Raw genomic sequence first — 12939 nt, forward strand, 5'->3', positions numbered from 1 at the left:
TTGTGGAAAGTGAAATCTGAATCACGTTGTTTAAATATTTTCTCCCGTTGGTTTTGGCTCACTATCGGCTTCTCCCCATTCTTCTCCTTTGACGTTATCAGACTTTATGTCTCCACGTCCCCCCGACTGCCTCATAGACAGTTAAAGATTGCTTCTGAGCATCTCCTCTTGTCTATACGGTAATTTCTCAACTGTGCGACAGAGTCGCGTTGGTTATGACGCAATCGTTAGCCTATATTAGCCTAAGATACAAGGTAACGGAGCCTTTTATGCATTGTCGTGTTTCTTTAGAAATAAACAATGGACAAATGGAGTCTTTAAACGCCTCAGATGTAAAGTTATTCACTGTCAAAGTGACTCAAAAATGAATAGGATGGGATGCTAACAGCAGGTGATGGCTTGGTAAGCAATGGCCGTCCCTATGGGTGGAGCACTTTCCGAGTGCTAGAGTACCCCCTTGACTGATATAGGCCTATAAGTAAAACTTATAAACATCCGTTGCCATGATTTTTGGAATGACTTATCACAAGAGGAAACATTTTTGTTTTAGTCACATAACATTATTTAATGGAATTGCCATATTTAGAAAATATCTGCAAAAGTTTTGTGCAAACCTGTAATGGCTACTTTCTATGATTACAGAGCAATTAAATAAAAATAAAAAAAAGATATAAAAAAGATAAATAAATACTCCGATATAATTTAGGATAATTGGGTAAGTATCTTACATTTTCTTTTGAAATTTCCATTGTGTTGATTATTTTTTCTTTTGGCTGGGATTTTAGACCGTTTTCACATTAAATTACATTTAATTGAATTATATTACTTTTCTTCCAGCCAATATAATAGTGGTACAGAATTGATTTTGATCTTAACTTGCAATCTGTATTATCTACACTGTACAAAAAAATTCAGATCTCCAAATTCAGATTGAAAAGGTTCTAATGACTGGTCACATCAATGTATTTATTTATTTATTTTTTTAGTTGGCCAAATTGAATTTCTATCTATAAATTCTATGGGGGAAATTTAGATGTGAACAGTCAGAACCTTTGGTATAAGATATGCATACCAAACCTCAATAATTCTGACAAAAACAAGCGTAAATTGTAAATCCCTTTGAACATTACAAAATAAGTCAAAAGCAACAGCAATATAAACCGACAAATAGTAAAACAATGCAACCGTATCATTTATTCATGCCAGAGTGCATGCTGGGAACATCGCCAGTGTAGTACTGTAGACATTGCTCTAGTTAATCTGCAAATATATGAGAGCTTACTACAATGCAGGCACAACTAATCATTGGGATTCTACAACACAACACTGCTAGTCATTCAACTCCCCTTCACTGTGAAATCACAATATACAGGCGTCATTTAACTGTAATTCTGGAATTACTAACGTGAAAATTACTATAAAAGGTCATCGACAAGCAGTCAGGGCAAATGTTAGCACTATGTAGCTAATGTATCATTTATTAGGCAAGTTACTTTGTATGCCAGGTCCTACCATAGTGTAGTTGTGAGCGACATTCAAAAGATCCATGCATCCCTGAGCATCAGCGAATGAACGGATCCCCAGGCAGTTGGATGGGTGTAGTTGTTTCATCAGAAAGTTGCAGCAGACCTGAATAACTTGTGAGAGCTGGAGGAGGCAAGCAGCAGCTAAAAGACTTTCAATTGTCTCTTCTTTTAGCTCAAGGACTCCTGTAAAATTAGAGAAAAGAGCAAAATATGCAAGAAACTTTTCAGAATTATTGTAGTAATAAAAATATGTTTAACAGTTTGGGTTTGTAAATTTGTATTTTGCCCACTGGCATCAACAAAAATGTAACGTTTGTGGATGTAACACTTCTGCTAGTGCACTTTTAAAGTCCCCTTGTAGTCAATAATATTATCCCATATAATCTTTGATCAACAAAATACGTATTTAAAAGGTTTTTTTCCCCTGTGTGTGTGTGTGGGGGGGGGGGGTCGTCATGCCTTAAAATAGCTTGAATGTAACTCAGTGTTAATTTTATTGGAATAGTTGTCTTCATGTAGTACAGAAGCCCTGAACTGCCATGGATAATATTTTTCGTGATTTTAAGATAACAAAAGTTGTTTTCTCGTGAAAACATAATTTTCTCGTTATCTCGAGATAACAAAAGTTGTTTTCTCGTGATCACGAGTTTCATTCTGAAATACCGCACTGTACCCAGAGTCCACTGTTGCTGTAGCAAAGAACACAACTTTCACTGGCATCTGATCAATAAATAACAGCTCACGGCTGGATCTTTCAACAAAATCTTTGCTTTACTTAATAAACATTTAGTTTGTGTAATTAACATGTTTAAATGATCAAAAGAGAGGGTGCCTTCAGAAGGATTGCAGATTATTCTGTTCTATTCTAAAAATCGTTTAGTTTCGATTCAGCCCATTTTATTTTCCTCATTCGTTTGAAATAACATTACATACTTTTTTACATACTTTATTTTTTTTGTCCATTTTTCTAAAAACTAGCAAACGTTTAATCCAGTTAATACCATCTCATACAAAATACAATCGTTTTAATTAGCTAGTATCACTGAATTAAATTAGGCTGCAATGCATCTTTACATGGGCTATACATCACATTTAGGCGATACATTGAGTGACACAATGTGGCAAACTAACGGTTATTTAGTTTTTCTTTGTGCATGAGGTGTATCCCTCACTGCTGCAGATAACCCACAATTATTTGTGTCGCCATTAACAACCATCATTTATATTATTTATGCAAATATATTTATATTATTTGAAAAAAATGGCACCCCAGCCAGATATACATGCAAGTGAGATGTGGTGTTTAATTTAAGTAGTTTCAAGGTTGTTTTTGTTTTTTAAGCTGCATAGTATGACCTCAAACAGATAGTTGTAATAAACAAGATTCCAAGTGTTAAGTGCTTTTTAAATGTTTAAAACAGTACATTGCTGTCAAGGCAAGACACATTTCATTGTCAAGTTATAATACATTTTTATTCATATAACTGGCATGAGAGCACAACAAGGCTGAAAGTGTTGGCATAACAACGTGATACTTTCTGTCTGTGCGTCCTACAAAAGACGTATGGTTAAATTCTGATCGAGGATACTCTGTATACTGCATACTTCACAGGATGTGTCCTCTGGAGGACGCAGCCTTCAAAATTAAATTAAATGAGACGGAGCTTCGGTGTATTTCGAGCATGTTTTTTTAATTACAGGTCATGCATTATTCATTTTTGGTTACAGAATAAACTTTATTTAATTTCATTCCCATTTAATTCATAGTCAGGAGGAAATACTATTTTTGACATATTATTCAATAAATTATCAGGGTTATAAACAAAAGTCAAGATGCTTTTTAAAGGTTTTAGTTAGTTAATATAACTTATAATAGTTAACTAAAACCATTAAAAGTCTTCATTACATGAAATTAAATAAATGCTAAAAATAAAAATAAAAAGCATAAACTTATATTTATTTGAAGCTTTAGCTTAACCTGATATACTAACTAAAACAGAAATACAACATTATAAAAACTATAGATGTTTAAAAAAAAACTAAAAACAGTTCAGGTGACTAAAATATGACTAAAACTAAATGCCATTTTAGTCAAAAGTGGCAAAAATCTGCTGTCAAAATTAACACTGATGTAACTCTACACCCTTGCTTTATTTAGTATATGTGTCACTCACACCAGAGACCCACTCGCTCAACTTTACTCAAGTTACTGTAGTAAATTCTGCATAATACTATTGCTCTTTATAACATCATTTCACAAAACAGTAAATAATATGATTAGCCTTTAGCTTGACTACGTTATTATGTTACTAATATCACACAAGCCAGGTTCCTGTTTGCCCTCTCAGTCTGCCTTCTAAAAATCAGCATCCTTAGTTTTGAACAAATTAGAATGTCAGTTCATCATAACATTGTAATATAAATCTTATATATAACTCATCCACTATACTGCTAAATGTACAACATTGTTTATATCAACAGAAAAATATAGTGGAATAACCTGGCTTCTCTTGAGACTCCCCTACTTTAAAGAATAGTAAATTATATGCTAATTCCCACCTACACGATGACTTGATTGGTTACAAGGTAGTTTGTGACATAAAAAAAACACCACCAATAATTTTTTTTCACTGCAGTTTTAAAGGGTTACTTCAGCGATTTAGCACATGGCTTTGTATCAAACCCGGGAGTATATTTGAATGATCGTGCTCCCCCATTATTTCCTATGAAAGTTAAGCTTCCAAAGGCATCAACTGAAAACAGGCCAGACTGAACAAACGCTGTGAATGTATGCCGCGGATGCTCTTACCTCAGCTCTTATGATGAATGTAATATGACTCCTGCTGCGTTTGTGCCGTGACACTTGATCAGCTCACTCACACGTTATTACGTTCAGTTTTTAACTTGTAGTGTCTGTTCTCTAACTAAATAACCCATTTTCACTCCCAAGGCGTCAAAAACCGAAGCATGGTCAAGTGCCTTCTGCGTCACAATTAAGACACAAAAGGTACCTCAAGGCGTCATGTTTCGACGCGCTGGGTGTTCCATTCATTTCAATGAGAAACCTTTGGCGTCATACACATACGCACTGGGTATTGGGAATGTTATCGTCATGGTGAAATTGTATTAGTTTACAATTTTGCCATTATGACATGTTGGAGTGTGTTTTTCAATTTAATCAGCAAGTATAATTTTATTTACATTTATTTTATTTAACATTACGCTATTTAGACATGCTTAACTTAACCCAACCCCATCCCATCCCTAAACCTACCCATTTGTGTGAACATGATATAAAACACAGGATATAACAGTCTGCATTCATGAGTTATTCAAAAAGTTAAATAATCCAAGTTTTCCGAGGCCAAACGATTGATTTGTATGAAGAAAATCCCCCAAAGCGATCAGCATCTCCATCCCCCGAAGATCATGAACACATCAAATTTCAAATATTGGCGCCCGTTACGTCAGATTTCATAGTGAAATTGCATTGGCTCTCGTATGTCTTGTGACCAATTGCGTCATTTCGTCAGCATTGATTGTAAAATGTCATTGGCTCTCGTGTGTCTTGCGACCAATTGCGTCATTTCGTCAGCATTGATTGTAAAATGTCATTGGCTCTCGTGTGTCTTGTGACCGATGGTGTCATGCTCAGGAGTCTTTTGAATTATTTGAATGAGATATGAATGAGTTCATTCGCGGTGCGGCGGGATCATCATTTCAGCTATTAAAACATCAAGATCAACTCTGTTCTTCACATGAAGACATCGTATGACTTCAGAAGACTTGAAATGCAACATGAGTTAATACTTTTATACTGTTTTGGTCCGTTTTTGCAATAAAGACTGTACATTTATTTGCCTGTTATGTGTTTTATATTGTTAAGATGTGGGTAGGTTTAGTGTAGGAGTTGGGTTAGTTGCTCCAAAATATAAAAGTAGCCTTTAAATATTAATAAAATCATGTCTGCTTTTATAAACGCAAATAATTAAATGCGTCTGTTTATGACGCCAAAGGTTTATCATTGTAATGAATGGAGCACCCAGCGTCGAAAAATGACGCCTAGGGGCACCTTTAGCGTTTTCATTGTGACGCGGAAGGCACTTGCTTCGGATTTTAACGCCTTGGGAGTGAGAACGGGTTGGAACTAAGTTATTTTATGAAAATGAAAAGAACAGTAGGGGTGTTGCCGCGGTGGGACAGTGATCAAGTGATTCAGTAGCGGTGGCTTTGGGAGTGGCAGTGGGGCAGTGAAGCAAGTGCATTCTGGGAGTTGTTGTCTTTCATCCCCATTAGACAAAATACTAAATGTTCTGTCTTTTCACTGTCTAGAAGGCACCAAATTCAAAAATAATTTCACATTTCTTCTACATTAATGATAGCCTAGAAATCTAGACGCACCCTAGCGGCAGCAAATCTAATCTTCCGCGAGTGTCGTCTAGGAACTCTCAATACACTACAGAGCTGTAAAAATGAGCTCAGATTCACATTGCTCTGGTTGGTTGTAGTGCTAACCTATCGTGTGCAGAGGGAGTTTGAAAGACAACCGTTTATCCCGCCCCTCGGATTGAGCCCTGTCAATGGTTTTGGTCAAGGTCAATGGTCGAGAGTTTCCAGACCAAACATCTTGATGTGGGTCTGGCTTGTCAGGCTACATTAATGACCCAGTTTAAATACAAATCGTAATGCTAAATCGCTAAAGTAACCCTTTAAGGAAAAAATACTCAGCAATGGTGTTGATTTATGAATTTGGACATGTCTTAAAAACACCACACAGACATATAAACAACATTAAAATTTTGATTTTCACCACAGGGAGACATTAAATAGTCCGTGTGGAATGCAAATACTCACCGGTATATGCAAAATGAACCAGTGCTTTCAGCGCCTCAGGATCAACACCCTCCATTTTAATTTCCTCTTGTTTCGCCTCCCTCACATCATTTGTGAACATGGCAGCAAAGTAGTCTGAAACTGCACTCAGGACAAGCCTGCAAAAAATTGTGCAAAATGTTTATACGTGCAACTGCATACTTCACGATGAACTCAAACAACTTCTTAGGAGTTGTCTTCGTAGAAAATTCCTCCCATACAAAAAGATTTATCTCAGCGCTGTGTGAGCAGCTATTTTCACCAGGTTGTTTCATGCATCTCTGGAGTGATGTTGATTGAGCTCAGTGTCAAACTGGGACATTCAGTAGAGCTTTGGCTACAGAATTTTTTCCAACAGAATAGCATCAAAACACTCAGCGGCCGAGAGATTTCTTTAAATAAACACTGTTTTCGAGTCCTTGAAGAAAGTTAAACATGATCTGTAGTTTGAAATGGAGCATGCAGCACAGTTTTGACACTTCTGATGCTATAATTTGCATATCTTTCTTAAAGGAGCAGTTCACACAAAATTGTGTTATCATTTTACCTTTATGTTGTTGCCAGCCTATGTTGTTTTCTGAATTATGATCAATGTACTCATTGCCATTATCCATGAAATTGCAATGAATTGGCCTTGATCCATAAAATGTACAGTATTTTAAAAGTAAAAGTTGTCAGTGAAGCAGACAGTCTGTTAACAGTCTGTTAATAAAGTGTTGCTGGATGCTGAAAGTTGTACATTAAAAATTACAGAAACTCAATAGATGCACAAGAACCAATGAGGCTTCATTTGTGTTGTGAAGAAGAATTTATATCTCATGAGTTTGTAACAAAAATGGGTTTGTGACAGAATTTTCATATTTGTGTGAATTCATTTTTATTCAATTTCCTTGCACAAAAAACTTCAGACATTTGACTTCAGAAGACTTTATAGGGGTATAGTATAAATCAAAAGGAACAATTTTATGGTAATTTTGTAGCCTTCTTCAAACGTGAAAGCTGCAGTCCACATTTATTGCACAAAAAACTGTACAATGGGGCTAAACTTTACATTATTCCAAATGTTTCCGAGAATGTTTAAATTCAGAGAAATAAGCCATTTTAGAAATTTTTTAATTTCATTTTTGATTTTCATTTCATTTGTTTTATTATACAAGCGAACAACTGTTTGGAGACATTGACAGACCGAAACTTTTCTTCATCATACAATATGTTTTAAAATGAATTCCATGCCAATTAGCAATCCTTAAGGTAGCGTGCAACAAGTGTCTCGTAGCAGCTGCCGAGTAACGTTATTACATAATATTTATGTTATTTAACACACTCAGATGTATTTAATATGATAAAAGAGTTTCATTACCGCACATACGCTTGACTGGAAGCAGAAGTGGAGACTGTGGCATAATAAAAGCTCTGCTGCTGTCGCCATGTGTTCAGCTTGGCCCTGCTCTGCTTCATACTACAGTACATAATCTCATCCATGAACATGATGGATTTCTGCCCGAGTCCTGTCCCGATTCTTTTCCTCCGGCTGTGAGGTGTTGGCTATAAAGATTCTGCGCTCAATCTCAGCGTCATCAAGCTAAGCCTTTGATTTGAATAGGCGACCTCTAGCAGTGAAAAACTACATGCCTTTAATTAGTCTTAACAAAACTGAAAATTATTAGGAAGACCTTTGCCTCAAAATAAATTCAATAATTTTAGTGATTATCATTTGCTAGAGGGATAGTTCACCCAAAAATGAATCATCAATTACTCACCCTCAAGTGGTTCCAAACCTGTATGAGTTTCTTTCTTCTGTTGAACTAAAAATAACAGACATTTAGAAGAATATGGGTAACCAAACAGTTGATGGCCCCATTGACTTCCATAGTATTTTTTTTTTAAACTTTTTTTCCTGCTGTGGAAGTCAATGGGACCTTAGGCATGTTTGGTTGCCCGTATTCTTCAAAATATCTTCTTTTGTGTTCAGCAAAAGTCATGACAGAATAAAATTTTGGGGTGAACTATCCCTTTAAATAAATAAACAAAATCATCAAATAATAGATACATTTGAAGTACTTTTTGAATGAACTTTGCGCTGCCGCCCGCGATCACGTCAAGGATCAGCCTGAGTTCCATATGCATCTTGAAAAGTAGATGTTTTGGAAAGTGCTGCGTCAAGTTTTTGTGACATCTAGTATATTTCTCCTTTTGTCTTCAGTAAAATTTCAGTTGTTTTAAGTGGCTGTACAGAATACTTGTAGTTTAATTTTGTCTAAGAAAGATAAATGTAAATTCAACCTCTTTTCAATTGATATCTATAGCATTGCACTGCTTTTTAAGCAGCGTTCCCCTCTGTCCTGTTCATCTGTCTGGTTTAACACTGAAAGTAGGACATTTGAATGTAAGACACTCGGTGGAGACTCACCTGTGCGCGGGGATCTTGTGATCTCCAGCTATCAAAAGTACATCACACAGCTGCTTGTGCTGAAGATAGGTCTCCATCTTCCGAAAGGTCTGTTCCGCATGATTTGTGGCCTGGAAAAATTCATCTGAGCAGTTGGAGCTCATCTTAGAGAAACTGTTCAAAGCCAACCTGTGGGAAAGAGGAAGACCAGTGTTGAGCTGAGACCGAGTGATGCGCGCTTCTGTCAGTTTTATATAACTATTTGATCTATGTAGGTGACAGGGAAAACTTAACTAACACCTGCACAAGCTGCTCCGTCCACCTGTGACTTCATCTTTCTTTTTTTCCCTCAATTGACCCGTCATTTCTGAGATTCCACAGTTACGCTGGCTGACAGGTTATGTTGGAGCAAATGTGTTTGGATTGTGGTAGGACATGTGCATTTCAGTGTTTATAGAACACTCATCCAACTCTTAAAGCTGTGTATTCAAAGGGATCAAAGATTTTTTATTTTATTTGTCATCATATACTTAACATTATACCGTTAGAAACCTGTATGACCTCCTTTCTTTGGTCCATACAAAACTAACAGTTGTTATTGACCCCATAAACTGTTCTTGCATGGACAAAAATATTCTTCTTTTGTGTTCCACATAAAGAAGAACAAATCTTTGGAATGACTGAGGGTGAGTAGACAATAACAAAAGTTTTAATTTTTGTGTGAACTGCATGTTCCTTTAACATATGAATTGTATGTGCACATCCTGAAATGTGTGTATGTATTATTTGGACATGCAGAGTCAATGGATTATTTGACTCCAGCCATCTCCCACGGCAGAGTTTCAGTTAGTGAGCCCATCACATACAGGCAAGGTTTTTGAATATAAATGTGAAATGTTATATTGGAAAAGCGGTTAGATTGAGCAAATTTAATAAGTATATGTCGTGAACAATTTTGTGCCATTTTTCACTCTTTCCTCTGCAGCATGACAGCGGGAGAATTACTTCGTAACACACATGCTTATGTCTTTTTTTAAAGAATGATAGCAATGCCCAATTTTACAGTTAAATCCGCTCTATCGCTGTTACCTTCTCAATTTCACGCTATTCTATGGCTTCATCAAATTTATGGCCTTTGCACCCACAAAAACAAGCTCTGCCGATGACTGTCGTCGTGTTGTTTGAGGCAGTTTTTGTATGCATGAATCATTCTCTGCAGAAGTAAAAACAATACACTTTTATTCTCCTCCCAATTGGACATTAGTGATTCTATGTGTATCTTCCTTCACACTTGTCAGAGCTCAAATTGAAACCATTAGAGCTAAACTCCGTAAATAAATGGATTGAAAGCCAGAGTTTTCCAAAGGCGCAGATTACCATTTGCACAAACTTTTCTGCTTTTATTTATTTATTCTTTTGGATGCGCAGGACTTTGCGGGGATCTGGTCTCTTCATAGAGCCTTGATGATGTAAATTCTGAGCTGCTCTCCCTGCAGACCGGTAGATTACAAGCCATTGTGCTGCATCTGAATAATCCCTCTGACTCACAGCAAACAATCTAAACCCTTTATTTTGCTGTCCTTCACGGAGCAAATCCGTGGCTGACATTTAACCAGTCCACAACACTGTTCAAAAAGTCTAGCTGCCGTGGGGACGCACAGTATATGCATTTTGATTACTTTTCTGTAATCGTATGCCATAAAAAAGGGCATTTTTTAAATCTCAGCAATTCCGGATTGCTTTGTATGATTGGTTATATTAGCCACATAATATTTGCATAACTAAAACAAAGCATAATCATTATGGTATTTTTAATAACTGCACATCCTATTGTCCATTTCATCTTTAACAAGAGTTGCAAAACCATAAAGTTTGGTATGAATATTAAGAACCTGATAAAACGTTATGATCTCGTAAAAGTTTTAATTACAGAGTATATCCCAGTGAAAGCTACGCTCGCTAGATCAATGGTTTTGTGAACTGTGACTCCGTCCTTAGAGGCGACACATAAAGCAGAATTTCACCCTTGCGTCCTTGACTTTGAAGGAAGACATGCTCCATCATGTGAGCTACTTTTTAAACATGCTGCTGTATAAATCACATTAACTCCAGATACACACTTCTACTCTCTCTCTTTATAGCAGAATACCTGTGATAAGTAGTCAGTTGGCCCATTTAAAAAGATGGAGCTGGCTTGACATGAGTTAGCTTGATGAGCAAGGTGACTCTCATACGGAATATATTATCTTTATCTCTCTGGTCAGCTGTCAGGGGTAGGCGATCTCACTGATATTTACAAGCGGAGGGGGGCTGACTTCTAAACATCAAAAATTGTCATGGGGTTTCTCTGATCTTATGCCACATGCAAAGCCAGGCTGACGGATCATACTGTTATTTCACATATAGGCTATTGTAGAGCATCCAAAAAAGTCGGTCCACTTGCAAAGCATGCAAATCTTGTATATTTGCATGCTTCGTTTTTATGTTTTAAGATAATGTTAACGTATGTAGTTGAACAGACCACTGGAGAAACAGTTTAAGTATTCAGATGAGATATTTCATTGTCTGTGCTCATGATGCATAAGACAATCAAGTGTTAAAGAAGACATTAAATTTGCATTACATTATGCCAACATGTTTTTATTCATTAAAAGGGACACATTCGCAGCTGCACGCATTTAAACATTTATAATAGCGTGTTTATATTGTGTGGACAGCAAAGGCTATCGGTCCCAGACTCCTTCTGGTCGTTATAGGGTTGTTTTTTATGCTAAATAGATGAGTAATTTATCTCCATGACATTATGACTACTTTTTGGCACAGAGCTGGGTGTACTGAATAAGAAATAAGCCAACATAAGAGGGGCTGTAAAACCTAGATGCATTACTTTTGCTCAAAGGAATGCTGAGAGGACTTTTATGTCTACCAATATCGGAGAACCAAATTGCTTCTGTATCACTTTCTGAAAGGTTGTAAATTTACTGAAAATGTTTTCTTTCTGCTTGTGAAATTGGCTTTTTATATAAAGGCTCTTTAAGAGCCACAATGCACCTGAAACATGATGTATAGCGAACAAAGGCACATTTTTGTAACCCCTGAATAATATCTGAGATTCATATATGTGCTAATATTACATTTGAATTGCTTTTGATAGGTTTCATCCTTTTAATATGTTTCTCTTTTAATGTTTTTGTTGTTGAGAGTATAGTTTTCGAGTACTACTTCTGGCTGTAACATTTCATATCATTATGCTTTATGGGCAGGGAGAATAAATAGCTCATAGTTCAACTGCTATATGACATATTTCATATTATATACTCAGAGTGCATTTATAGGAATCTATTTGTTGTGTTATGTGGTGTATTACATAACCCCTCATATCTCCATATAAGTACAGAATCTGAGCCGTTATTGAACTTGAACTGTATCACTCCATTCAACCAGATCAATAGCAAGTGGGAAGTTGTTACAGTTACCTGAGCGTTTTTTTGACAAGTGCCTGCCAACAGGCTCTTCAAACGCTATTTCAAGAGCCTAACACAGAGTGGAGCACCACAAAGTGCTTAAACAGATTTTACATCATTCCCTTCTAACAAAAACAGATGCTTATCATCAGTAGTATTATATGCTTTGAATATTTTAATCTTTAAAACCTGCTATTTGTTAAAGTGCACTAGCTCTGCATACTGATAAGTGTTTTTTTCCGATACTCTCAACCAATTTTGCTCAAAAATATTTATACTCATGCTTTCACGATTTTTAATGGTGCAACTCAAGTTGTCAGTCAAATGAGAATTATGCTAGGAGGCAGGTATGAAGGATTTTTCAAGGATGTTATAATAAAATATGTGTCAGCATCTCTGCCCACGTGTGTTCTGCGCATGTTTTTGTTTGACCTTTCAAGAAATAGCTGCTAGCTGGTTGCAAACATCCTGAAGCAGCCCTTAGCGATTTTAAGCGGCACGATCTTATTCCTCATAGAAGAGCATGTCTGTCTCTTTCCTGGTTTCTGAAGCATGCTTTGTTATTCAGTGATCCACAGTGCACACATTATGTTGAAGCTGCACAACAGTGCTTTCCTGCTTAAAACAGAATATCTGAACCAGTTCTGTGTGTCGGAGGGCTTTTCATCCATATTGCAAAATGTCCTTC

General features: G+C 36.5%; 1 protein-coding gene across 2 annotated transcripts in view; it reads right to left on the reverse strand.

Annotated features, from left to right (window-relative positions):
• Positions 1-12939, reverse strand: part of klhl4 (kelch-like family member 4) — a 56256-nt gene that overhangs the window by 26900 nt on the left and 16417 nt on the right. For both annotated transcript variants that reach the window (XM_067457786.1, XM_067457785.1), the window contains exons 2-4: positions 8809-8976; positions 6381-6517; positions 1513-1709 (exon numbers count right to left, since the gene is read on the reverse strand). In XM_067457786.1, coding sequence (XP_067313887.1) covers positions 1513-1709; positions 6381-6517; positions 8809-8951 — 477 coding nt within the window. In that variant the 5' untranslated portion in view covers positions 8952-8976. The remainder of the gene's footprint in view (positions 1-1512; positions 1710-6380; positions 6518-8808; positions 8977-12939) is intronic.

This window comes from Pseudorasbora parva, chromosome 11 (assembly GCF_024679245.1).
Source record: "Pseudorasbora parva isolate DD20220531a chromosome 11, ASM2467924v1, whole genome shotgun sequence".
NCBI lineage: Eukaryota > Metazoa > Chordata > Actinopteri > Cypriniformes > Gobionidae > Pseudorasbora > Pseudorasbora parva.